Source organism: Anomaloglossus baeobatrachus, chromosome 5, assembly GCF_048569485.1.
Source record: "Anomaloglossus baeobatrachus isolate aAnoBae1 chromosome 5, aAnoBae1.hap1, whole genome shotgun sequence".
Taxonomy (NCBI): Eukaryota; Metazoa; Chordata; class Amphibia; order Anura; family Aromobatidae; genus Anomaloglossus; species Anomaloglossus baeobatrachus.
In genome coordinates, this window is record NC_134357.1 from 406,371,803 (window position 1) to 406,398,462 (window position 26,660).

General features: G+C 49.4%; 1 protein-coding gene across 1 annotated transcript in view; it reads right to left on the reverse strand.

Moving 5' to 3' along the window:
- Positions 1-10,265: 10,265 nt before the first annotated feature.
- LOC142310222 (lysozyme C-like) overlaps positions 10,266-26,660 on the reverse strand; it is a 30,742-nt gene continuing 14,347 nt past the window's right edge. The window contains exons 3-5 of the mRNA XM_075347711.1: positions 17,483-17,629; positions 14,662-14,737; positions 10,266-10,474 (exon numbers count right to left, since the gene is read on the reverse strand). Coding sequence (XP_075203826.1) covers positions 10,417-10,474; positions 14,662-14,737; positions 17,483-17,629 — 281 coding nt within the window. The 3' untranslated portion in view covers positions 10,266-10,416. The remainder of the gene's footprint in view (positions 10,475-14,661; positions 14,738-17,482; positions 17,630-26,660) is intronic.

The following is a 26,660-nucleotide window of genomic DNA, read 5'->3' on the forward strand; positions in this document are numbered from 1 at the left end:
AAGCCGAGGAGGATAAGGAACACCCTGTTAACTCCACAGGGGTCCTGGGGTACGCTGTCCGTGCGCGTAGGGGGCACAACCGGACAGGTGGCGCAGCAGGTGCGTTGTCCGTGTGCATAGGGGGCACAATCGGACAGGTGGCGCAGCAGGTGCGTTGTCCGTGTGCGTAGGGGGCACAATCGGACAGGAAGCACAGCAGCCGCAGCCCAGTTAACGCCACTGGGCTGCTATAGCAAGACTGTAACGGCAGGAGGGAAGCACGGTGCCTGACCCTGATGTGCCGAGCCACGAATCTTGGCGTGGCAGGCACCGTTCGCCTAACCCTACCTACCGCTTCCCAACATAGGCTTATGCCACAATGAGGCTCTTACATGGAGGTGTGCTCTGACTGAGCAAAAGTGAAGACTGCGCACCTCCATGTTGTCTCCAGCCCCTTTTATAACCTGGGTCCGCCCCAAACCCAGGGTGGAACCACCAAGGTCCAATAGCAGAGTGCCATGTCATCAGTGACGTCACATGCGACCTATCCGGAACCGCCACGTCATTGATGACCTCATGGCAGCCACGGCCCAAACACTTCACCAGTCATCGTCTGACGACCAATACTGAGGTGCCAGATCATAGGGGCGGGCCTCTGCGAGCCAGTCCGGAGTTGCCACATCATCAGGACACCTGACACCCTCTGCCCTATCAGGGCCTGCCACCTCACGGACATGCTCAGTGAGGTCCTTACCGGACCTAGCCTCTGGTGCACGAAGTGGCTGAGCATGCCCAGTAGCCTGAGCAACAGGCTCAGAAAGCAGACTATCAGTTTGAGCATGCTCAGTAGGCACATCCCAGAACTTAGACACAGCACGAAATCCAAGTACCTGTGCAAAGAGGCTGTTAGGGTTAATTGTGGGAGCATGCTCAGTAGCCTGAACTGAGGACTTAGTCTCAGACATAACACAATCAGGCTGAGCATGCTCACTAGGCAAAACACCGGGCTTAAACTCTGGCTGGGGTAAATCGGCGCACGCATGCGCACTAGCCGCCTCTCCACACTTAGACGTGGTGGAAGGAACAGCCAACTGGACGACCCGAGGCACGGCCAAGAACGGCAGCCGGCGCCTGGGCGCAACAGGAACCGCAGCAGGCTGCTTGCGGCTATGGCGGCGCCGGTTCGTAACACCAAGGGACAGAGCTACAAGCCACCCGACAGAGTCCGTGGACACCAACTCAGGGCACTGTGTGCATCGGCGCCTGGCAGGTAGGAGAGGCCAGCGCAAATAGATGACCAGGGAAGGAACATAGAAAGGTGAACCAGATTGTGCCTCCGAAAAATCCGTGTATTGGTTGGAGCCCATCACAGCGGAACTCAGCACTCTGAGGGCAACATCTGACCACCACAGACTAAACCAGTCAGTAGACGGAATAATGAGAAAAAAAATCGAAACTAGAGAATTTCTCAGAAAATGATGATGCTTTTAAAATTTAGATATTTTCTTTACAAATTTCCTATTTATTTTTTACCATTGAAATAAAGAAAAAACCTCATTCTGCATAATCAAAGTGACCTGGAAAATCAAATTACCATGTCATTTTTTATTACAAAATGAATGCTGTCAATAAAAAAATAAATAAAACATAATTAGAGAATTCCACTTTTTTTTGCAATTTTGCAGCACTTTGTAATGTGTGTGTTTGTTAGTATACTCACTTACCGTTGCCTTCTCTGGGATCCAGCGCTGTTCTGCTCCTCTTCTCAGTGACTTCATCACAATTCCCCTTTACAGTGTAAGCCTACTGAAACTCATTCTGAAGCCCCATAAACTTAAATTGTAAAAGGCACTTCTGGGTCACTAGAGTGCAGTGTGATCCAAAGAGTCTGAAGAGCAGTGACATTACTGAGAAGAGGAGCAGTACTGGTTTGCAGAAAAAAAAAAATCTTTCTAGAGAATCACTTTATTAAGATACAGCTGTAAAGAGATTAACTTGTGGTCGAGTTCTCCCTATGAAGACACCAATCACATTGTTGTAATGTGAATTATGTCTTGCGTCATTGTGGAAATAATAATAATAATGCACTGTGAATTGTGATGTAATGTATAATGTGTAGCAGTGTTTTATGTGTTAAGCTAACAGTAAATTCAGAAGAGGTCAATAGTTGAGACTAGCCCATAATGGGAGTGACTAGAATGCAGGGTAAGTGATGGTTTCCTGTGGAAAATCAGATAAGGCCCAGCAATTCACAGAAAGACCTATGGTCTGATTGTTTGTCAAGGCAGTGGGTGGTTTGTGGTAAGTGGGAGAGAGGAGACCAAAAAAAAGAGTGATTCTAAAGGACAAACCGAGACATGAGGAGATTGGTAGAGACCCAGCGCAAAGGACAGTGTCAGGTCCAAAGACTGACCATAATACGGAGTGAACCATTTAGAAGGGGTCTGAGAAGGGGATATCTATCAGAAAAGCTCCGAGAAGCTTATGGCTTCCAATGATAACAAGCCAAAACAGACTGGAATGTAAGTTTAAGGAGTGCCCTGGGCTACAGTTCCCTAGGTATCTCTAGGTATCAGAAGGCTTGAAGCTTGAGTCCGGGCATATTGGCAAACTCTTTCTTTTACAAGGAAAACCAGAAGCGGAACAGTGGGTAGACAAAATTACTTTATGAACTGTTTTATGACGCTAGGCTGGGTAGTGGTGAAACAAACTAGATCACTAGGGGCAGGAACAACCAAGCTTGAAGTAATGAAAGTGTGTCTGAAGTTACTCTATGATACTGAATTTTCCAAGAAGTTGTGTGCCCGCTTTCTTGTGTACATAGTTGTCAGAAACTGTTAAGTAAACCTACTATGTTGTTTTTAAAGAACTGGTGGTCTCTCTTATTGAGAGAGTTGACATCTGGTCCTGGCCAGCTGTCGCCAGTGACATCATGTGGCCTACACGAGCATACCGCTCTCACAACATTAGTCCAAAAAACAAAACAGGACCCCATGTTTTATGTAGCGTGCCGGGGTGCAGAAGATGTAGACCTCGCCTATGACTATGTACCGCCCCGCGGCCTTGGCTGCGACCACTGAGCCGCTCAGATCCGTGCTCGTATTGCTGGCGGTGGCTCGAGCCTCTCACGGACCCGGGGGTCACGTCGCTCTGAAAGGGGGAGGCTGGCGCTGCACGCGGGTGATGCGGGGATACTGGTGTTGGGGTGACACCACCCACGGGTTGTGGTGATATGGGACACAACCGCTGTGGTGAAGATGGAGGGGCTCCCGGGAGAGATGGCAGGGCGCAGCTTGGTTGTTAACCCCTCCGTGGGTAGGGGCGGTGTGTCCCGGGGCCCGGTAGCGGGGGGCTGCGCTGCGGGGCGCCGTACTGCAGTGCGGTGCGATGATGTGGTACTCACAATTAAGTCACTCAGAGTCGCTGGTATACCAAACAAGGCGGAAGACGGGTGGCCCATGGCCTGCTGCAGCACTGGAGGTTGTGACAGGGTCCTCCTTTCTCCTGTACCTAAGCTTGTGTAGACCACGGTGCCTAAGCACGGGTGGTCCGCTCCCCGGCGGGTATGTCGTAGGATCTCCTTTGCCCGCAGGCGCTGGCCCTCGGATCTATGGCCCCTGGCGGTGGCTGTTATCCTTTCAGTTTGGGCTGTTGCCGTCAATCGGGACTTTGGGTGGGAAAGGACCCCGGGAGGTCCAGACCTCAATCAGTTAATTCGACTAATGGTGGCCTACGGCCTAGTCTGGGTCTGACTACCCTTCCTGGTGCTCCGGTAGACTGTTGGCTCCCCGGTTCGGGTCCGGCGGGATCCAACCCTGTCCCACTCCCTACGGTTCCACCAGTCGTGTTCCCGGTCTGCTGCAGGTGGCCATTGCCGTCTGCCTGCCTGACTGTGTGTCGGTCCTGGGCTCCTACCCAGGCTCCGAGCAGCGCTGTGTGTCACACTCCTCTATTACCACTTACTACTAACAACTAACTACTCCTTTTCCTGTCTCAGGCCAGCAGACTCCTCGGTGGGCATGTCTTTCCACCTGACTCCACCCACCTGGTGTGCCCGTCTAGCACTGGGAGAGGCAATTAAGGCTTGATCGACGGGTGTTACCTTCCTAGTGTGTGAGGGGGGGGTGGTTGGTGTGTGCAATGACCTGTGACCCCTGGGCTCTAGGGCGTCACAACTACTGCCCCGTGCTGCGCTATACAGCAGTGAATACATAGCAGACTGATCCTTCTAGGCTACTACCACGCTACTACCCACACCTATTAACTCCTTAGATAGTGCTGTCAAACTCTGACAGTGCAATTTAAAGTGCTCCAGCCGAGATCGTGCCATTCCCTGCCACTACTGGAGACCCCATGATGCGATAACGGGGTGCCAATGGCTTGACATGGCAGTGCGGGCTCAGATGATGACCCCTGTCGTTGCCAGGTGTTTACTCTGAATGCCAATTTCTCCTGATCAGAGCAATGTTAAAGCATTACTCGACCAGGAGAAGTGCAGGCATAAAGTCCCCAAAGGGAACTAGAAAAATGAATTAAAAAATGTAAAAAAAGAGTTTTGAAAAATATTAAAAAATTTAAAAAAACTAAAGATTCAAATCAATCCCATTTTGCCCCATTGAAAATAAAACATTTTAAAAAAAATACACATATTTGGTATCGCTTTAAAAAATGCCCAATCAAAATATAAAATCAATTAATCTGATCGCTAAAGGGCGTAGGGAGAAAAAAATTCCAAACAACAAAATTATGTTTTTTTCTGGTCGCCACAACATTGCATTAAAATGCAATAACAGGCGATTAAAATGGCGCATCTACACAAGAATGGTATAATTAAACATCAGTTCAAGACAGAAAAAATAAGCCATCACTGAGCCCCAGATCCCGAAAAATGAGAACGCTACAGGTCTCGTAAAATGGCGACAAAAGCGCAATTCTTTATTTTTACAAGCTTCAGAAATTTTTTTCAGAACTTCGATAAAAGTAAAACTATACATGATTGTTATCTACAAACTCGTACTCGCCTTGGGAATCGTATTGCCAGGTCAGATATATCAAATAGTGATCGTGGTAAATCCGGTCACGATACACACCTATCAGCTAAGCTGCAGGTGAAGGAGTTTAGAAGTAATATCTGTTGTCAGCCCTTTTTTTAAAAGTGACTATTTGCTTCCTGGAAAGAAAAAAAATATACTGATCAAACCCTATTATCTTGACAATTGGGGCTCCCCCCTCTCCTGTCACAGTGGAAGGGATTCAGCTCTGCAGTAACAATGTAAATGTCTTTCCTCATTTATTCTGTGTTCATGGACTACCCTCCCATGGTCAAGAGAGTTAAGGGGGCTTTACACGCAACAACATCGTTAATGAGATGTCGTTGGGGGTCACGGAATTCGTGACGCACATCCGGCCTCGTTAGCAACGTCGTTGCGATCATTAACGATGCAAAATACTCACCAAATCGTTGATTGTTGACACGTCCATTTCCCAAAAACTGTTGCTGATTTTGGACGCAGGTTGTTCGTCATTCCTGAGGTAGCACAGATCGCTAAGTGTGACACCCAAGGAGCGACGAGCAACCTCCAGCAACGAGGTGGGTGTGACTTTCATGCGGCTGCTCTCCGCCCCTCCGCTTCTATTGGACGCCTGCCGTGTGACGTCGCTGTGACGCCGCTGTGACGCCGCTGTGACGCCGCTAGCGACGTCACTGCGTGTAAAGCAGCCTTTAGAGTTCGAGAGCTAGGCTACAGGACACATTACTGACTTGCCGATACCAATCAAATATATATTTTTTACATAATAAAGTGATTTTAATGGATTATAAAAGATTGCTCATATAAGCTCCCCAACATTAAAATTTCAGCACCAAGAAGGGAAAGTCGTGGCATTATCAAAATCACTTTATCGTTAGACATATTAACGATATGCAAATAATAAAAAAATGAAAATTATATTTTAAAAATATCTTAATTTAATTGTACCGCCCCGCGCTCTGCTGCAGCCGAACCGCTCAGATCAGGGCTCTTGGGTCGGTGGCTCGAGCGCCTGCGGACCGGTGGTCACTTCGCTCTGCAAGGGGGCTGGCGCTTTGACAGTGAAGGTTTAGATTAAAGTTCGTGACGCCACCCACGGGTTGTGGTAAATGTAAGCACCACCGCTGCTGTTTACTAGGCACCCCGGGGGAGATGTTGTGCAGCTTTGGTGTTAACTCCTCCATGGGCAGGGGTAATGGCCCCGGGACCCGATTGGTATGGTGTAGTGGTTCTTGGCGGTGTGCAGCCCGAGGGCACAGTGGTACTCACTATTAAAGATGCACTGGCTCCGACCCAGACACCTGATTTAGACTGGGGCAGACCTGGGCATAGGCCTGCCTCTGCACTTGCACTTGACTCCTCTCCACTCCACTGTCAAACTTAAACTAACTGTTTTTCCTGCCTCAGGACCTGTGAACTCCTTGGTGGGCGTGGCCAACTGCCTGGCTCCACCCCCTTGGTGTGGACATCAAATCCTGAGGGAGGTGACTAGGGTTTTAAGGGTTGGCTTATGTTACCCTTTTTAGGGGACAGGTGTTTGTGCAAGGGCCTACCTGTGACTACCTGGCTAGTCCAGGGCGTCACATTCCCCCTTGGTTTAATACAGACTGTTTGCGGGCTGTCCGACCACCACCGGTTTATTTTTGTTTTAACTGCAAAAGATAAACGGGAAAAACACAAATACGATTATAATAACATTATTTACATTTATAGAATTTGTAGGAATCATCCATTACGGTAGGCATGTTACTTAAACGTTGCAAACATAAAAACACATTTTTATTAACCGGGAACGGGTCCTTTGATTTGCCCACCCAAGCAAACCTAAGGTTGATGCTGCCTCTAAAATCAGGTCAGCACCCCTTTTCCCCAGTCCAGGAAATGGGCCCATAGTCCAGGTATTGCCCACATCGGGCCAGGTACAAAGTTCCATACTCGGCAGTGTCTCAGGGGCCCCACGTCCAGGGGACCCCTGGCCCCGGAGGGTTGTCACCGGTTGCACTGGTGATGGGACCTCGGCTGACTCTACCGCAGGCCCTTCCTCCAACCAGCCTCTCCGGAGACTGCAGGTGTGAAAGGTGTTCCATGGGACTATTTAGAAGGCCCAAAAGTTATTGGGTGGCCTGCCAATTCTCAGCCTTGTCTATTTTTAAAACGGGGAAAAACAGCAGGGTCCCAACCAGGACGGGAACATGGTAGCTGGAACCGCTACCTGTTTAACTTTCTTCTTGGGAGCTGTATGGCGGGGGAGGGGACTGGGGCCGCCTGGGAACGTTGCGGCTCACCCTTCTTTTCACATCCAGGGCGAATTAGCCCCTCTCCTTGCAGTGCCGGGTGTAGGTGACGAGCTCACCGGGTGTCAGGTCACGATCTGGGTGACCCAAGGGAAGATGAGGATTGACGTCCCGACGGGACACGAAAATTTCGGCCTCCAGGCCCAGTTCGAAGATGAACCCCCATCCACTCTGGGGTCAAACCGGCGGACTTAACCTTCATAGGTCTGGCCCCGCACTCTGTACGTTGCACTCCGGAGATTCTCCTTTTCCCAGATGGTACGGGCCAGCACCTCGGCCCTCTGTTTCTCCCGGGCCTCAATCTCCCGGCCCAGGTGGCTTTGCTGCCACTCCCAATATGGAACGTCTGCCTGCTCCCTCTGTGCAGGGGTTGGGCCCTGCCGGAGCTCCCACATACTGGCGACGACCGATACTCTCAGAGCTGGGGAGCCCCGCAGTGTCATGGTTTGCGGTGCTGCCTTGCAGCAACAACCCCGCGATGCCTCGTCCGAGGCCTGGGAACTGGGAGCAGCCAGCGCTACCTGCTGTGCCCTCCTCCGGGCTGGATCCATCTCCTCTCTGGCCGAACGGACTGCTGGGGCCTTGGGCTGCTGGGGCACGGTCACTTCTCGGACCGGCGGGTCCACTCTGGGAACGGGCACCTTCCACGGGAGCGGTGACGACCGATCAAGCGGCCATCCGCGGGCTGCCTCCCAGGTGGGTCCTCATAGGCGGATGGGACGGACTCCGCTGCCGATGGCGGGGGCAGCGGACCGAGCGGGGGAGCAGCGGCAACCGGTACGAGCGATGAGGGAAGCAGCATGGAGGGGGCAGACCGGGCTCCTCAGCCGCAGCGGCCGGTCCCTTGGGGACACAGGGGCGTGGGTCGCTTATCCGCTCTCCAAACTCTGCCTCCACTTCACGTGCTCGCAGGGCCGCAGCGATCTCCCGCATCTCGGCCACCCATCGTTCCATTAGGGACTGCACCTGGGCCTGCAAGGGGCAACAAATCAGGGTCATCCGGGCTTCCACCCACGCCGCTGTTCCAGGCGCGGGCTCCGGGGTTGCAGGCTTGCCAGATGGGGCGGACATGTTTCTCGTTCGGGGTCCAGGAACCAGACGGGTGGCAGAGTCCTGGAGTCCCTGCCCTTTATCCCCTCGGTCACATGGCACGGGATCTTCACCCGCCCCCCCTTAGTCTTTTCACAGCACTCCCTCTTTCTGCTGGGCAGTTTCGCTTTTCGACCGTGCGCTTTACTGCACGGCTGAGTTCCCAGGGGGCGGGGCCTCATTTTCGCGTCCTTTTTTTGGGGAAGACGGCTTAGGCGGGAATTTTTGCACCGCAAGATGGCGGACTTCGCAAATTTTGCAATGGATCACCGCTGACTTCAAGGCGGTAAGTGGACTGGTTCAATCCTGCTCGTGATGCCAGAAGAGTCGATGTGTACCGCCCGTGCTTGGCTGCAGCCGAGCAGCTCGGATCCGGGCTCGTGAGTCAGTGGCTCGAGCGCTTCCGGACCGGGGGTCACTTCGCTCTGCAAGGGGGCTGGCGCTTTGATGGGGGGGTTTAGATTAAAGTTCGTGACTTCACCCACGGGTTGTGATGAATGTAAGCACCACCGCTGCTGTTTACTAGGCACCCCAGGGGAGATGTTGTGCAGCTTTGGTGTTAACCCCTCCGTGGGCAGGGGTGATGGCCCCGGGACCCGATGGGTATGGTGTAGTGGTGCTTGGCGGTGCGCAGCCCGAGGGCATAGTGGTGCTCCCTATTAAAGATGCACTGAGTCTCTGGTAAACCAAGAAAGATGGTGGTCGGTGCCCGCAGCCGGCTGCGTCTGGTCCCCTGGTCGGGTTGGTGGTCTCCGCCTTTCTCCTGCTCCTTTTTGTAGTTGGACACCCGTGCTTCAGCAACGGGGGCCCCGCTCCCCGGCGTGTACGTGTCGAGAGAGCCCGTTTGCCCGCAGACGCTGGCCCCGTGGACCTCTAGCCTTGGCGGTGAATTTTATCCCCTTTTAGGTGGGCTGTTGTCTTCCATCGGGACTTGGGTGGGAAAGAACCTCTAGTCCAGACCTCAATCAGTTAATTAACGGGGTCCGGTAGTTTCGGGACCGCGTTTCAGGGTCTGAGTACCCCCTCTGTGCTCCGGCTTCCAGTCGGTTCCCCGGTTCGGTTCCGGTGGGCCATTACCCTGTCCCAGTCCCTTACGGTTCCACCGAGCCATCTCCCTGGCTCCTGCAGGCTGAGGCCACTGCTTGCCTCCTAGCCAGAGGTGACTGGGCTCCGACCCAGACACCTAAGTTAGACTGGGGCAGACCTGGGCACAGGCCTGCCTCTGCACTTGCACTTGACTCCTCTCCACTCCACTGTCAAACTTAAACTAACTGCTTATCCTGCCTCAGGACCTGTGAACTCCTCGGTGGGCGTGGCCAACCGCCTGGCTCCGCCCCCTGGTGTGGACATCAAATCCTGAGGGAGGTGACTAGGGTTTTAAGGGTTGGCTGATGTTATCATTTTTAGGGGACGGGTGTTTGTGCAAGGGCCTACCTGTCACTACCTGGCTAGTCCAGGGCGTCACATTATCATTTATTCATTATCGAGTACAAAAATCCCTGTACTTACACACCTTCACTGCTATCCATGAGGTTACCAATGATGCCCTTAGATATATTCTGCAGCACAGAATGCACTTGGGCACACAAATCATCAAGATCCATTACTGGCTGCTCCTTTTGTAATTGCTGACCAATGACTTCTCAGATTTGTTCTATGAGAGATGCTGCGTACCATTGTAGCACAATTAGGCTACACAGGGGAAATATCATGTAGCAAAATATCTCCTGACTGAGACACTTTGGACAAATGGACGGACCACTGGTTACACAGCTAAATCTATGTAATAAATACTATGTTTCCTCAACAAGAGTGATTGTATGTACGTAGCTTTAATTATTGGGAAAAAAAAACAAAAAACAATTTTCAATGCTCAACAGATTTTATTGATTTGTAGAATGAGAAATAATATTTTTTATTATATGAGACAATTTCATAAGATTGCTACTAGTCTTGATAAGTGATCCACAGAGAAGACAAGCAAAGCTTTTAATCACCATACAGTCTGTTCTGACCTAATATATTCATTTCAGATATTTTGAAAGATCCTTGTCCTTACACTTCGATTCCCAAGTACTCTTCCTATACAAGAAAGAAACACATGATATAGTAATATAAGCAAAGTGAACAAAGGGCTACATGAGGTTAAAGAAACATGGTTGTTTTTTTTCCCATTCATGTCTATTGGTTGTATGTGGTGTTGCAAGAGATTCACATGTTATTAAATTGCTTTATTTGGTTAAAGGGGTACTCCAGAGAGAAAATAAATTCTTCTACTGTCTCTGCCCTCATAAACTACAAATAATAAATGTTATTATTATTATTATTATTATTATTAACTACAAAGATGATATGCACAATGCTGTTCCTGTACCTCTAATTCAGGGTGATGCTGGAGCTGCTCCTTGCTGCATCTCCTCCCCTCTGGGACATTACATCCATCAGGGGCGTGGCCTACTCTATACTATTAGTATTAGCCAGCTACTAGTAATAGCTGTTTCCCTGTAGTCTGAGAACAGGGGGCATGGCCTGCTCCATGCTTTAGTTACTGTACAGCCTGTCTCCATATTAATAGCTGCTTCTTTGGCGCCCCTGAGTGTGCTGTCGCAACAGAGGTGCTGCACCTCAGCCAGAAGTGTGTTACCCCATTCCCTGGTAAGGAGGAGGTCACAGGCCAATGCACAGAGACACTCTAAAGGCCGCTTTACACGCTGCGATCTCGCTAGCGAGATCGCTAGCGTGCGTGCCCGCCCCCATCGGTTGTGCGTCACGGGCAAATCGCTGCCCGTGGCGCACAACATCGCTCGGACCTGTCACACTACTTACCTGCCTAGCGGCATCGCTGTGACCGGCGAACCGCCTCCTTTCTAAGGAGTGGTTTGTTTGTCTTCATAGCGACGTCACTAAGCGGCTGCGCAATCGAAGTAGAGGGGCGGAGATGAGCGGGACGAAAATCCCACCAACCTCCTTCCTTCCTCATTGCCGACTGCAGGTAAGGTGAGGTTCCTCGTTCCTGCGGTGTCACACGTAGCAATGTGTGCTGCCGCAGGAACGACGAACAACCTGCGTTCTGGAAAAGCAACGATATTTGGGAACTAGACATCGTGTCACCAATCAACGATAAGGTGAGTATTTTCGCTCGTTAGCGGTCGCTCGTACGTGTCACACGCAACGAAGTCGCTAACGAGGCCGGATGTGTGTCACGAATTCCGTGACCCCAACGACATTGTTTTAGCGATGTTGTTGTGTGTAAAGCGGCCTTTAGTATAGAATCACCACTTAAGGCAAGGTTAGGGGAAGTTGCTGCAGCAAGTCTGGAGGTGGGGTTAGTAAGTGGGTAGAACACATTAGAACTGGGTGCAGAATGTAGTAGGACATGGAGGAGTGAGGTCTTGAGGACTGAAGCCAGAGAGCGCGTCCTGGGACAAGGAAAAAAGAGTCTTAAGGGTGCTTTACACGCTGCGACATCGCTAGTGCTCTTGTGACTGGCATTATAAAAACGACCTATGTGCGATCTCGGCAGATCGCATCTACGATCTGGCGTGTCACATCGCTAACGAGATCGTTAGCGATGTTGCAGCGTGTAAAGCACCCTTAAGAGTCACGAGCAGTGGGACACCCACCCGTGGACTTGCATCGACAGCCGACTCACCGGTGTGGAGGGACTAGGCCGCAAAGGGAAACCGACCCCTAGACTAGTGGAGAACAATCAGGCTCAGCTAGCAAAACCGGAGGCTGAGGTAACTTCATGTGCCGAAGTCACCACCACACACGAATCCGCTGAAAAGGTGACCACAGAGGGCTAAGGGGCAGGGCCAAAACACCACCCAAGCCAGGGCCCGCGGTCACAGGCTTGGGGCACCGCGTGTGAGGCTCAGGGCAGGAGGGCGAACCCAGCACAGGAAGACGACCAGGAAAGGGATACAGAAAGGGACATTGGTCTTGTGTCTCCAAACTACCCGGGGATCAGCTGGATCCCATCATTGCAGGACTCAGCACACCAAGGGCAGCGTTCGACCGGCAGGCCGTGTTGACCTGGAATTGACAACTGTGAGTAAAACAACTAATGACTGCATCCCGCTGTGTCCTGGAGTTATTGTCTGCACCGCCAACCTTGCGCTACCCCTGAAAGACCAATACTCAACCCGCCCTGGGACCCAGCTCCACCTGTGAGGAGCTGTACCATCTTAGCTGCGTCCCCATCTGCCCCAGCGGCCCCATTAGCAGTGTCGGCTATATGTGGACAAAGACCACAGGTGGCGTCACGATTCATCATTCCCCTCAAACTCATCAAATTTAAACGACACCTCAGGCCCTGCCACCATGACCTTCTGACAGACTAAACCGTCCCGATTCCGAGTCTCCCCCATAGCTCCGGTAGGCGTGTCACTTCCCTGCAGTTTGAGAACAGGGGCATGGCCACTCCTCAACCTTGCTTTTTCTATCAGCTTTTATTCTCATATAAATCCCCAATTCATATGATCAGTGTTTTTTTCCTTGGTGTTAATAAGGCTGCAGGTTGGAGTAGACACTCTTGATTCATTAGGAGGCACATATCTCTTAATGAATTAGGAGAGTCTGACAATTGACATGTGCCTCTATGTACTATTCCAGAGATCCTACTCCAGTCTTACTCCAGTAATATGTCTTGCCCTATTAACCTCTGTCCTAATCAATGGTCACTTTCCTGAGCCTTGTATTTGTTCTACTGCCCTATTATCTCTATATTCAAATATTGTTATAACAATGGACAGTGCAGAAAGAATACAATAGCAGAAGGAAACTAACCAAAACTGTCACTGAAGGAGGAGTGCCCGCACCCCACACAACAGCAAGTATGGAGATCTGTGAGCTGCGCATTAGAAAACTTCTCGTACTATCCCTTGCCGGAGCTCAGAAACTTACTACAATAAAGGGTTATTATTGAGATCACTATATAATGCTATGCAGGTGGCTCTTAACACCTTTCAGTTGCTGTCAGTTTTACTTTGAATGTAATAGTTTTTTTCCTGCCCATCTTCCTAAAGCCATAACTCTTCCATTTTCCATGGACAAAGCGACAAGTTGTCATTTTTAATAACTCTTTTTATTTTACTATAAACTTTACTGGCAAGGGGAACGAAAATTCAGTGTTGTGAAGTGGTGGAAAAAAACCCAATTCTACTATGGGTTTTGCTTCATTTTGCATTAAAAATGACCAGACAACATGATTCATCATGTCAGTCCAATTATCACCATACCAAACTTTTTTTTTTTAATTATTGTGTTGGTGAAACACAATCTAAAAAAAGTGAAAAAACCCTCCAATTTAGTTTTTGTCATTATTTTTGTCTTATTTAATTTTTCATCACTTGAACATCGCACTGTGGGAATGGGATTAGTTCCTTCTATTGGTGACTTCAGGCAGCCAGAATTATATAATTTATAACTATGTCCAGTAGTTGCCGGTCATATGGGAAACTCAGGAACGTTACGATCATGACCGCAAAGAATAGTGGACCCGCCAAAGGCTATTTTAGCTGGATGGTCTTCCAAAGACGTATACTTTGCTGAAGTAGCACAGGGATATAGAAGCAATACATGCTGCCAGCCCACCCCAAGATTGGGGATATTAAACTAGGATGAGTATCATTGTTAAAGGAAGGGGACATGATGGGGAACAATATTACTGAAAGGGGCTCAGGATGCAGGACATTATACCAGGAAGGGGCCATTAATGGAATACATTTTACAAAAAATGTGGACATTATACCAGGAAGGGCCGCAGGACCTACTGCCGCTGGTTAGTGGCATGCACTTACATTCGCTGGGCCAGAATTTAGTTGTATTTCTGCTGTAGAAAATGTTGACAGATTGTATGAGTTAGAGAGTGGGTGAACAACAGCCCCACACCGGCTCCTCACAGCTCCACCTATTGCAGCTCCAAAATGGAGGGAGAACACCAAAAGTCTCAACATTTTTTTGTGTTGTGCAAAAGTTTTGCAAGTTTTCAAAGATTTCAAGTTTTGTAGCGTAAGAGCTTTGATGATTTTGGTCTATATCTACAAATCAATGGAAATGCCAAACCTTAGTTTCTACAGGTACACTTTTATGGCTTGCTTGATTAAGATATTGAAAATCCCCATGACATCTCAATTATAGGGAGTGGTATAAATTAACCTCAATCCATTTCTCTCCCAGCCATGTGAGGATTGCGATATGGCAAGAGTATTATGTAGAGTATGCAGAAAGTGCCTACAATTCTGTAACATGTCTGAGATAAGACCTACCAGGGAGTAAATCCTTTGGTTTTTGCAATTTGGACAACACATTTGGCATCATCATCTAGATTGTCGTCGAGTAAGTCTACACAAAAGAACACAACATTAGATGTAAAAATTGATATATAGTACTAAAGGGGTGGTCCACTACTTGGGCATTCCCCTGTTAAATCCTTTATTCCCATTAAAAGAAAAAAAAAACAGATATCTCTTAATACCCCTTTCAAGCCAATACCATTCCAATGACATTGGAACAGGGTCTCCCTGCACTCGCATGACAATGTTATGCAGCAAAGGCATCACAGGCAATCAGCAGCTGATGATGGGCTGCAGCGCTCACACTTCCCTTGGACATGTGAGTTTCATCCAAGTTTTGTTTGAGAGAAGTGTGAGAGAAGCAACCTACCAGCAGCCTCTGTTTAAGGCTGGAAACACATCTATGCGAGTAAAATCCGTCCGACTGGGCTGAAAAATACTCGGCTGATTTTAGTTCACGTTAGGTGCGAGTGCAACGCAAGTGCGATGCTTTTTGCTCGCGTGTGTGTTGCGTTTGCGATGCTAGTTTCATGCAACATCTTAATTAGATAAAAGCTATTACACATGTGTCATTTAATTAACCTATGGGAATGTGCTGTCACATTCATCTGTTGATTATTTAATGAGCAAAGTTACTGCCACACTCGCAAATGTGAACGGTTGTGCGCGTGTGTGATGCTACTTTTAATCCCCTTCCATAGGAAATCATTGGGACAAATGGTGCGAGAAACTCGCAAAAAAGCAGCATGCTGCGATTTTTTTCTCGGTCCGATTTGGACTGAGAAAAAAATCGCAGATGAGAGCTGAATCATTCACTAACATGTGTCCGATTCCAATGCGAGTTTTTCTCGCATTGCTCTACTGCGAGAAACTCGCAAGTGAGAAGCAGCCCTAACTGGAGCGCTCACATGGTTTAACAATGTCAAGCAAATGCAGGGAGGACTGGGGCTGACATTGCTGGAAGACGGTTTTTAATCACATGATGTCGTACAGTACAGACAAAAAGTTTGGACACACCTTATCATCTCTAGAACAACTGTTAAGGCCACGTCTCACTAAGCAACATTGCTAGCAACATCGCTGCTGAGGCACAACCTTTGTGACATCCAGCAACAACCCTGCTGTGAGGTCGCCGGTTGTTGCTGAATGTCCTGTACCATTTTTTAGTTGTTGATCTCCCGCTGTTAAGCACACATCACTGTGTGTGACAGCGAGAGAGCAACAACTGAATGTGCAGGCAGCAGGGAGCCGGCTTCTGTGGCCGCTGGTAAACATTGGGTAACCAAGAAGCCCTGTCCTTGGTTACCTGATATTTACCTTCGTTACCAGCGTCCGCCGCTCTCACGCTGTCAGTGCCGGATCCCTACTCCGTGCACACGTAGCTGGAGCACAGATCGGGTAGTTAACCCGATGTGTACTCTGGCTAGGAGTGCAGGGAGCCAGCGCTAAGCGGTGTGCGCTGGTAACCAAGGTAAATATCGGGTTGGTTACCCAATATTTACCTTAGTTACCAAGCGCAGCATGCTTCCACGCGTCGCTGCTGGCTGGGGGCTGTTCACTGGTTGCTGGTAAGATCTGCCTGTGTGACAGCTCACCAGCAACCCGTGTAGCGACGCTCCAGCGATCCCTGCCAGGTCAGGTTGCTGGTGGGATCGCTGGAGCGTCGCTAAGTGTGACGGTACCTTTAAGAGTAGACTTTGTGCATCAGGCCTTCATGGTAAAATAGCTGCTAGGAAACCACTGATAAGGACAGGCAACAAGCAGAAGAGAACTTGTTTGGGCTAAAGAACACAAGGAATGGACATTAGACCAGTGGAAATCTGTGCTTTCGTCTGATGAGTCCAGATTTGAGATCTATGGATCCAACCACCGTGTCTTTGTAGAAAAGGTGAACGGATGGACTCTACATTCCTGGTTCCCACTGTGAAGCATGGTGGAGGAAGTGTGATGGTGTCGGGGTGCTTTGCTGGTGATACTGTTGAGGTTTTATTCAAAATTAAAGGCATACTAAACCAGCATGCCTACCACAGCATCTTGCAATGGCATTCTATTCCATCCGGTTTGCGTTTAGTTGGACCATCGTTTACTTTTCAACAGGACAATGACCCCAAACACACCTCCAGGCTGTGTAAGGGCTATTTGAATAAGAAGGAGAGTGATGGGGTGCTACGCCAGATGACCTGGTCTCCACAGTCACCAGACCTGAACCCAATTGAGATGGTTTGGGGTGAGCTGGACCGCAGAGTGAAGGCAAAAGGGCCAACAAATGCTAAGCATCTCTGGGATCTCCTTCAAGACTGTTGGAAAACCATTTCCGGTGATTACCTCTTGAAGCTCATCAAGAGAATGCCAAGAGTGTGCAAAGTAGTAATCAATGCAAAAGGTGGCTACTTTGAAAAACCTAGAATATAAGACATATTTTCAGTTGTTTCACACTTTTTTAAGTATTTCATTCCACATGTGTTAATTCATAGTTTTGATGCCTTCAATGTGAATCTACAATTTTCAGAATCCTGAAAATAAAGAAAACTCTTTGAATGAAAAGGTGTGTCCAAACTTTTGGTCTGTACTGTAGGACTAATGGAAAACAGAAGGATTACCTGGGAGAAGGGCAAAATGAGCAATTGTAAGTACACCGTGCTATATACTATGTTGATTACAATTTATTACAGGGATAAAAACTTTGATAGGAGTGCTTCTTTAAGATACAAAGGATGGGCATTTTTGGTCAACTATCCCTACTGGAAGCTTCATATACAACAAGGATTTGTAATAATATGGAGATAAATCTTACCAGCACATCTCATTTTGCAAAAATTTTCAGTTTTGGTTTCACAGTCATCACACCATATTTGAGAATTAAGCCAGAATGCACCATAAGTATTATCGACGTTTTTATTATCTTTATTGAACCCACTGCCATGGTCGATTATGCACATGACTGAAAAAAGAAAATGACAATCATGGATATAGACTAAAATGACTTTATAATTAACAATACTGAAGTTAAAACTGATTGATAATAATATACATAGAAAAGGTAGAAGAAGATTGTGAGATAGATAAAAAGTGCATTCTCTTAGACCTCAAAAAGACTAAAGGCCGCTTTACACGCTACATCGGTAAAGCGGTGTCGCTGGGGTCACGGAATTTGTGAGCACATCCGGCCGCGTTAGTGATGTCGCTGCATGTGACACCTATGAGCGATTTTGAATCGTCTCAAAAACGTTCAAAATCGCTAATCGTTGACATGCCCCCCTATTCCCACTTATTGTTGCTGCTGCAGGTACAATGTTGTTCGTCGTTCCTGCGGCAGCACACATTGCTATGTGTGACACCACAGGAACGAATAACCTCACCTTACCTGCGGCCGCCGGCAATGAGGAAGGAAGGAGGTGGGCGGGATGTTACGTCCCGCTCATCTCCGCCCTTCCGCTTCTATTGGGCGGCCGCTTAGTGACGTTGCTATGACGCCGAATGAACCGCCCCCTTAGAAAGGAGGCGGTTTGCCAGTCACAGCGACATCGCTAGGCAGGTAAGTAGTGTGATGGATCCAAGCGATGTTGTGCGCCACGGGCAGCGATTTGCCCGTGACGCACAAACGATGGGGGCGGGTACATACGCTAGCAACCTCGCTAGCGAGATCGCAGCATGTAAAGCGTCCTTAAGAATTGTTTGAGGAAAATTATGTTTCTAAGGCCTCCTTCACACGTCAGTGATTCTGGTAGATATGATGCATTTTTCATACATACCGGCAGTCCTTTTTTTGCGGTGGTACGCGCCGGTACGGCGTACCGTAAAATCTGAAGAGCGCCTCTGGCTCTGTCCACATTGCTTATTTGTAAACTATACAAATTAGCCATGTGGAGCGAAGGCACAAGCCAGAGGCGTCTCCAGGGGGCACTGTGGGGCTGCCTGATGCGGCGGTGTGGGAGTCTGCCGGGTGGGAGCCACTATTCTCTGAGCGCAGCTCTCACGCTGACAGCCGCACTCATAGATGCTACAGTGCGTGGCTCTGCTCAATTGTCCTTGCATCTGTCAGACGCGAGGACAATTGAAGTGGTGACGCCGGCACTGACTTCCGGGTCAGCGTGACGGCTGTCATGTGATCAGGTCAACTGATCAGACTGCTGACCCGGAAGCCAGCACCGTAGCGCAGAGGTGGCAGAGAAATACTGAGAGTGAGAAGTGCTCCACTGTGGAGCTGAAGAAGACACAGACGGAAGAACATTATGGGGTAAGAGGGGAGTATTTATGAAACAGTATGGGGGAGAGAGGGGGGGAACTATTTGTGGACACACTATGGGGGGGCAGAGGGTGAGGGAGGGAACCATTTGTGCACACACTATGGGGGGGGACAGAGGGTGGGGAGGGGGCAATATGTACATACACCGTATGGATGGGGGAGGGAACTATCTGTGGACAGAGTATGGGGAGAGAGGATAAGGTTTCATGCATGGGGAGAGAAATGATGAGGGGTGATGTATGGGGAGAGAGAGGATGAGGTTTCATGTATGGGGAGAGAGAGGATGAGGTTTCATGTATGGGGAGAGAGAGGATGAGGTTTCATGTATGGGGAGAGAGAGGATGAGGTTTCATGTATGGGGAGAGAGAGGATGAGGTTTCATGATGAGGGGTGATGTATGGGGAGAGAGAGGATGAGGTTTCATGTATGTGGAGAGAGAGGATGAGGTTTCATGTATGGGGAGAGAAATGATGAGGGGTGATGTATGGGGAGAGAGAGGATGAGGTTTCATGTATGGGGACAGAGAAGATGAGGGGTGATGCATGGGGACAGAGAGGATGTGGAGCGAACTGGAAATAAATTTTGAGGACACAGAATAAAGAGTGACATGGTATGAGGAGCAGGTGGGCAGGATGGGGAGTGAGGTGGAAAAGTATATGGACACACAGGATGTAGTGAGGAGACTGTAAGGGATGAGAAGAATGTGAGGGGCACAGAATAAAGACTGGGTAGTGGAGGGGGTGGTATAGAGAGGGGGCAGAATGGGAGGACAGTGTGAGGTTATAGCAAGGAGGGGGAGGCATAGTATAAAGACAGTAGAAATAGTACATAAGTACAAAGCCTAAAATATAACCATCTGTAAGACATGCCAATACTTCGAGAGGGTTTCTCTTAGGTCTCTCTCGAAGTATTGGCATGTCTTACAGATGGATCCTCTCATTGAAATGCATCTCCTTACATATCCGTCTATCACTTACAGAAAGGCCAAATCATTGGGGGATAGGCTTGTCCATAGCCACTTTAATGAGTATGGGCCACGAAGAACAGAATATGCAACCTATGGTTGTTTCAAATGCTATGATTGTGTCAACTGTAGGTATATCGAGGAGGGAAAGACCTTCACGAATTGCAATAATGAAAAAAGTTTTTTCATCAGATCATTGATTACGTGTAAATCAAAAGGTGTCATATACAGGGTAGAGTGTACATGTGGTAAATTGTATATCGGCAAGACCATCAGAGAGCTACGAAGACGTGTGGGCGAACATAAGAATGACATCCTTAGGAGGAACGATACGCCGGTTGCTAGACACATCAATAACTTTCACGGTGGCGATTTGGAGAGCTTTAAAATCATGGCAATTGATCTCATTCGCCCTCCGATTAGAGGGGGAGATTGGGACAAGTCAATACTCCAGAAAGAATGTTACTGGATTTATACCCTTAACACCGTGGCACCAATAGGCTTGAATGAGTCCTTGTCCTTCACGCCCTTCCTGTAGGAGCACTTCAGTGGGCAGGGCAAGTATAGGAGGGAGAGACGACGACCGAGTGGGGGCACCATTGGCGTGGGGTACATCTAGGGTGCCGACCCCCACATGTTAGGTAAGGCCAGAATTTTTTAGGATGTGATCTTAGGGTGCACTGTAGTTTCTTTCCTCCCCCCCTGTATATGATGTGCCAGTGTATGTGGGTCGGCTTGATTCTAACTGGTCCATCCTCATTAGACATACCTCCTCTATTATCAACCCTCAATCCGGATTGGGTACCACCCATTGGGTGATTTGAATATATTAATATGATATCCTTCTCGGATCTGAATCTGTTTATGAATATAATGTCATGATGTTCTCCAGGTCTGTGTACACCTGTTACTATTGGGGCAGTCTCCCCTTTTGTTTATTACTATTCTCTTTGGGAGACTCCCTCTCTGTCCCTGCCCGGTTTTTATAACTCGTGGTACTGGCACCTACCTGTTGTTTGCAGGTTCTATGCTATAGTTCAGCTATATTGTCCCCGGTACCAGGGGACAATACTGACTGCCGATCTATCATCCGAAAATAATGTATGCCCCCTGTGGTTGGGTTTATGTCTTACTAATAACAATATACTCTGCCGGTAAAAGCACCTTCTACCCACCATGTTTTGGCTTTATAGCCAGCATGGATTCCTTATTAGGACGCCTGGCTGGGTGAACCGGAGTTTTTGTATGTCGCGATGGCAACATGCTCCGGGTTCTGATTGGTTGAGCCAGCAGGCGTGACTCCCCAGGATGTGACGTTCACCTGGTGAGCGTCGCCCGCCCTGTTGCGAGGCGACGGCCGGTGACGCGTACTTCTGGCCTGATGCCTTCTGGGAGCGCGCGTCACCAGCCGATATGGCGCTTCTGCGCATGCGCTAATGTATAAAAGGGGCCGGCTGCCTGTTGTAGAGCGCGGCACTTTTGAAAAGGATTCATTCCTGACGCACGCATTTGTGCGGTGAGTATCCGACAGATGGGGTGGCATGATATGGCTGCTCTGTATGGTATAGGGGCTTAATATGTATTTCTTTGTTTCTTTTTGGCCTACAGCAACAGGATTTATTCCTGACACACGTATTTGTGTGCAATACTGGGCATAATAGTATGGCCACAGGAAGTGTATATGGGCCATATATCTTTTTTCCAACACTCCCCTGATGATTCCCCATATGAAACGCGTCGGGAGTAATGTGTTTCGCCATTTATTTGGAGTCTAATACTCGGCAATACAGATATGGGATTTGATGAGCTGGTGGACAGCCCCCATATAAGTGAGCCGTGTTGCATCTATTAAGGTTGCCCAACCTCGCATCTACAGGACCGGGTAAGATCGTTCCCCATTGGGGTTTATTCTGATACCCGTATGACTTTTATAATTATGCCTTCTTAGATGCACTCTTCATAAACTGATGGATGTTCCATTTTCAAGAGTGTAATATATGTATATTGTTTTATAGTCATATACCTTGACAGTCTATTTTAGTGGCACTCCAAATGAGATTCTGAGGCGGGTGCTGATGTACTATATCAATAGGTAGCTGACGGGGTATTTGTAGCCCTATGACAGCATGACTATAATCACTGTTAATGTTTGTCTGTTTTACTCACTTCTAGTGAAGTAATCTTCACTTTTTATCTATATACGAATAAAAGTTATATTTTAGGCTTTGTACTTATGTACTATTTCTACTGTCTGGATTCAGCTATTTAATACAGTTGACACTGAGGATCCTCTTGGGTATTTTGCTATTTTTCTTCATAGTATAAAGACGGTGCAGTATAAGGGGACACAGTGTAAAGGACACTGTAAACAGTAGGCTCAGTTTGGAAAGAGGGAATATGGAGGGCATGTACCATAAGAGGGACAGTGTGGGTAATATTTTGTGCAGAGAACACAGTGAGGGGCCATTATTTGTTCAGGGGCACTGCGTAGGGCAGATATTTTTAAGTAGAAGTATTATAATAATTCTGCTATTTTAGGGGCATCGTGTTGGGATGTGCTGCAGAAGACCGGAGAAGATGGAAATCTGCAGAAATGAGATGTGAACGGGAAAAGTCATCATGGCATCAGGACAAGGTGAAGAATAGAAAGAAATGACTAGAGACAACATCATCTATAAGGTACCTGAATGTAAATATTTATTTGTGATACTGACTGTGTCCCATCATTAGGCCTTGGTCCCACTTGTGCATTGCTTTTGATGTGAGAGCAATGGGACCACCACTGATCAGCTGATTATGGTGCAGGTGTCCGGAAATGCTTATTTCTGGATCTGCTCCGTCCTCTGATGGTGTCCGCGGCCGGGTACTGCACATCTGCCCCATTGATTTCAATAGGAGACTGCTGCCACTATCTGAAGACGGAGCAGATCCAGAACTGAGCACTTCCGGGCACCTGCCACCACCGACACCTAGAGTAGGGAATTGGAGGGGTTGCCAGGTGCCGGACCCTGACCAGTCAGACATTGGTGACCTATCCTAAGGAAAGGTCATTAATGTTAAAGTAGTGGACAATCTCTTTAATAAAGTCTTGTGCTGTCTGACAAGTTAAGGGTTACTATGTTTTTATTTATGTTGTTAGGAGCATTAAAGGGGTTGTCCAAATTTGTGATGAGCCTGCAGTCACTCTGTGTGTCACTCTGTGACAGCAGACTTCTGAATTCTCACAGTGTGCACTCTGCACGCTGTCAGGATTCTCAGGTGCCAGCGGTGAGAGAGGAAGGTTACGAAGCTGCAAGTATGCGATTTACATAGATGTGGTCACATGCTGAACAGACATGCTCAATGAAAATGAATTGACTGAGGGTGGACACATCAAACCAGAATGTGGCCAGAAGTGTACAAATCTCATGACAGCACCCCTTCCCCCGCTCCTCGCCTCAGAGATGCGTACCAGCAAATATTTTTTTACAAAAAAAGCACTGCATACCGGATTCACGGACATGTGCAGACCCATTAAATTCAATCAGTGTTTTCACAAGGACTGTGTGTCTGTATGGAGCACATGTGTGTCCGTGTGTTCCACACGGAGACAACTCCATTTTTCTCCGGCAGCACTGATGTCATACCCCCCTGTCTCCAGCGCTGCTGTCTTCGCTCTGCTGTCACTTGCTTCAGTGCCTGTTCATTATGCTCATTGTATATTCACCGCAGCACCAGGGACAAGTGAGTATATAGTTCTTGATGTCCATGTGCTATCACAGATAAAATACGGAAAACACACGTGTGTCAAAATAACGTCACATGAAGGGCTATAAGCACCTTCAACACATCCGTGAAAAACGTGTGTGTTTTCCACGGATGTGTGAAAGAGGCCAAAAAAAGTGAGGAAGAATAAACTTCACATTCACAAATATAATGTAGCAAGCCTGCTAAAACTTTGTGTAATCTGGATAAACCTACTCTAAGGGTACCGTCACACTTAGCAATGCTCCAGCGATCCCACCAGCGATCTGAGCTGGCAGGGATCGCTGGAGTGTCGCTACATGGTTGCTGGTGAGCTGTCAATCAGGCAGATCTCCACAGCAATCAGAGATCAACCACCAGCCACCAGCGACCCGTGTAACAACGCTTTGCTTAGTAACCATAGTACACATCGGGTTACTAAGCAAAGCACTTTGCTTATAGTTACCTGATGTGTACCTTGGCTACGTGTGCAGGGAGCAGTGAGCCAGCTTCTAGAAGCTGCGGACGCTGGTAACCAAGGTAAATATCGGGTAACCAAGCAAAGCGCTTTGCTTGATTACCCGATGTGTACCTTGGTTACCAGCGTCCGAAGAAGCCTGCTCCCTGCTCCCTGCACATTGAGATCGTTGCTCTCTCGCTGTTAAACAGCGATGTGTGCGTCACAGCGGGAGAGCAACGACCAAATAATGGTCCAGGACATTCAGCAACGACCGGCGACCTCACAGCAGGGGCCAGGTCGTTGCTGGATGTCACACACAGCGACATTGCTAGCAAGCTCGCTGTTGCGTCACAAAAACCATGACTCAGCAGCAATGTCGCTAGCGATGTCGCTTAGTGAGACGTGGCCTTAATAGCTTTAATGAGGTAAGATTGGCATCTCCATGGAATCTGGTGGATTTGGTACATATGCTAATGTCGCGGGCGGAGGAGGGCGCAGCGCTCACCCACTGCTCGGGTCCGGCTCTGCTGCGGCCGGCTTGCTCGCTGCTCGGTGGTAGCTCGAGCGGCGGGCCGGATCCCGGGGCCTCGAGCGGCGCTCCTCGCCCGTGAGTGAAAAGGGGATTGATTTTGGGGATTGAATATTGTACGTGACGCCACCCACGGTTGTGGTGAGGTTGTGACACCACCGCTGCTCTGGACGGGGATCCCGGGAGCGATGACTGGGAGCAGCTTGGATGTTGTTTCGCCCCTCCGTGGGTAGGGGGGTTGGTTGTCCCGGGGCCCGGTGAGGGTTAGGGATGGCAGGCGGGCTACGGGGCCTGGTGAGGTGCAGGGTCGCGGGGGCAGCGCTGTGCAGCACGGCACGGTGGTACTCACTCAGCCAATGATGAAGACACAGTTCTTGGTAAAACACATGCCGGATGGACGGGTCCCACAGGCGGCTGCGGTGGTTTCTGCTCCCGGTAGGTTGATGGTGACTGCCTTTCCCTGCACCTGTGTAGTGTAGATGGCTCCAATGGGTTCCCACCGGTAACCCGCTCCCCCAGCTTGGATATGTGCTAAAGGAGCCCCTTTTGCCCGCAGGCTCTGGCCCTGGGAACTGTAGCCTTGGCGGTGGCTGTGTTTCCCTCTAACAGTTGGACTGTTGCCTTCTGTCTCGCCTCCAGGACTGTGAACTCCTCGGTGGGTGGAGACCAACCGCCTGGCTCCACCCCCTGGTGTGGACATCAGCCCCTGGAGGAAGGCAACAAGGATTTTTGTCTGACTTTGATGTGCCTGACCGGGAGTGTGGGGGTGTGTTGGTGTAGTACTTGTGACGTCCTGGCTTGTCCAGGGCTCCACATTCCCCCTTAGTAAAATGCAGACCGTCCGCGGGCTGCCCGTCCATCACCGGTTTTATTTTCACAACTGAAAAAGATAAACGGTAAAACACATAATACAAGCATATTAACTTCTTCCCACATCGGGAGGCATATGTACTTAAACGTTGCTAACGGTAACGGCTTCCGCTCTCTCCCACCCAAGCAACTTGGCCCTGATGCTGCCCCTAAGCAAATGGGCAGCACCCCTTGACCCCAGTCCTGCACCAAGTTGCCCGAGCGGGTTCTGTCCTTTTCAGGGGACCCGCGTCCATGGGGACCCCTGAACCCCTCCAGAGGATTGCCACCGGTTCCGGTGGTGACTGGGCTCCAGCCTGCGGGCCCTTCCTCCAATCTGCCTCTCCGGAGGCGGTCACGGAAAAGCCAATAACATATTTTTATTTACATGCCACAAGTTTGTGGTTGCCCTGCTAGTTCTCGGGCTTGTCCGTAGCAGTTTCTACGCATTGGGTGTAAGGGGGTCCCAACGAGGACCAGTTGCCGGCAACAACCGGTTCTAATCAAGCTGTAAATCAGGTAAACTTCGGTTAATCATTCTTTTTCATTCACTACAACTTTCAACGTTACTGGTGGTCCCAACGGGGACAACTGCAGTGGGGCTCCGCTGCCATCACTGGTCGCTCTCATCATCCTCCGCCGGCCCTGGGTGGAAGAACACAGGCACCAGCCCCTCCAGCGCATAGCAGGCGCGACGAGGAAGGGCCGCCCGGTATCCGTTATTTCCGCTCCGGGGAATGTAAGTGGCCTCCATGCCATCCAGGGCGACGACTCCTTCATCCTCCTCTGAAACAGGCTCTGTGTCAAGTCCGGAGTCATTATCATCTGACCCTGCGCCAGACGGGTTGCCGCCAGCTGCTGCAGTCTCCGGGCTCGCCACTCTTTCGGTTACTGTTAAGAGGGGGCATACGCCAGACGGACCAGCATCAGCGGGGTGCACGGGCGGGGAAGTCAGAGGCAGCGTGGGGGCCAGGGGTAGACCGGGTCCCTCAGCCGCAGTGGCCGGTCCCTCGGGGAAACAGGGGCGTGGGTCACTCACCAGCTCCTCCATCATGGCCTCCATTCTGTACACCCGGGCGACCGCGGCTACCGCTTCCACCTCCGCGGTCCACTGCTCCATCAGCAGACATATCTGACTCCGGTAGCGTTGGCAGATCCCCGCCGTTCGGGCCCTGAGCCACGTCGCTGTTCCGGGCACCGG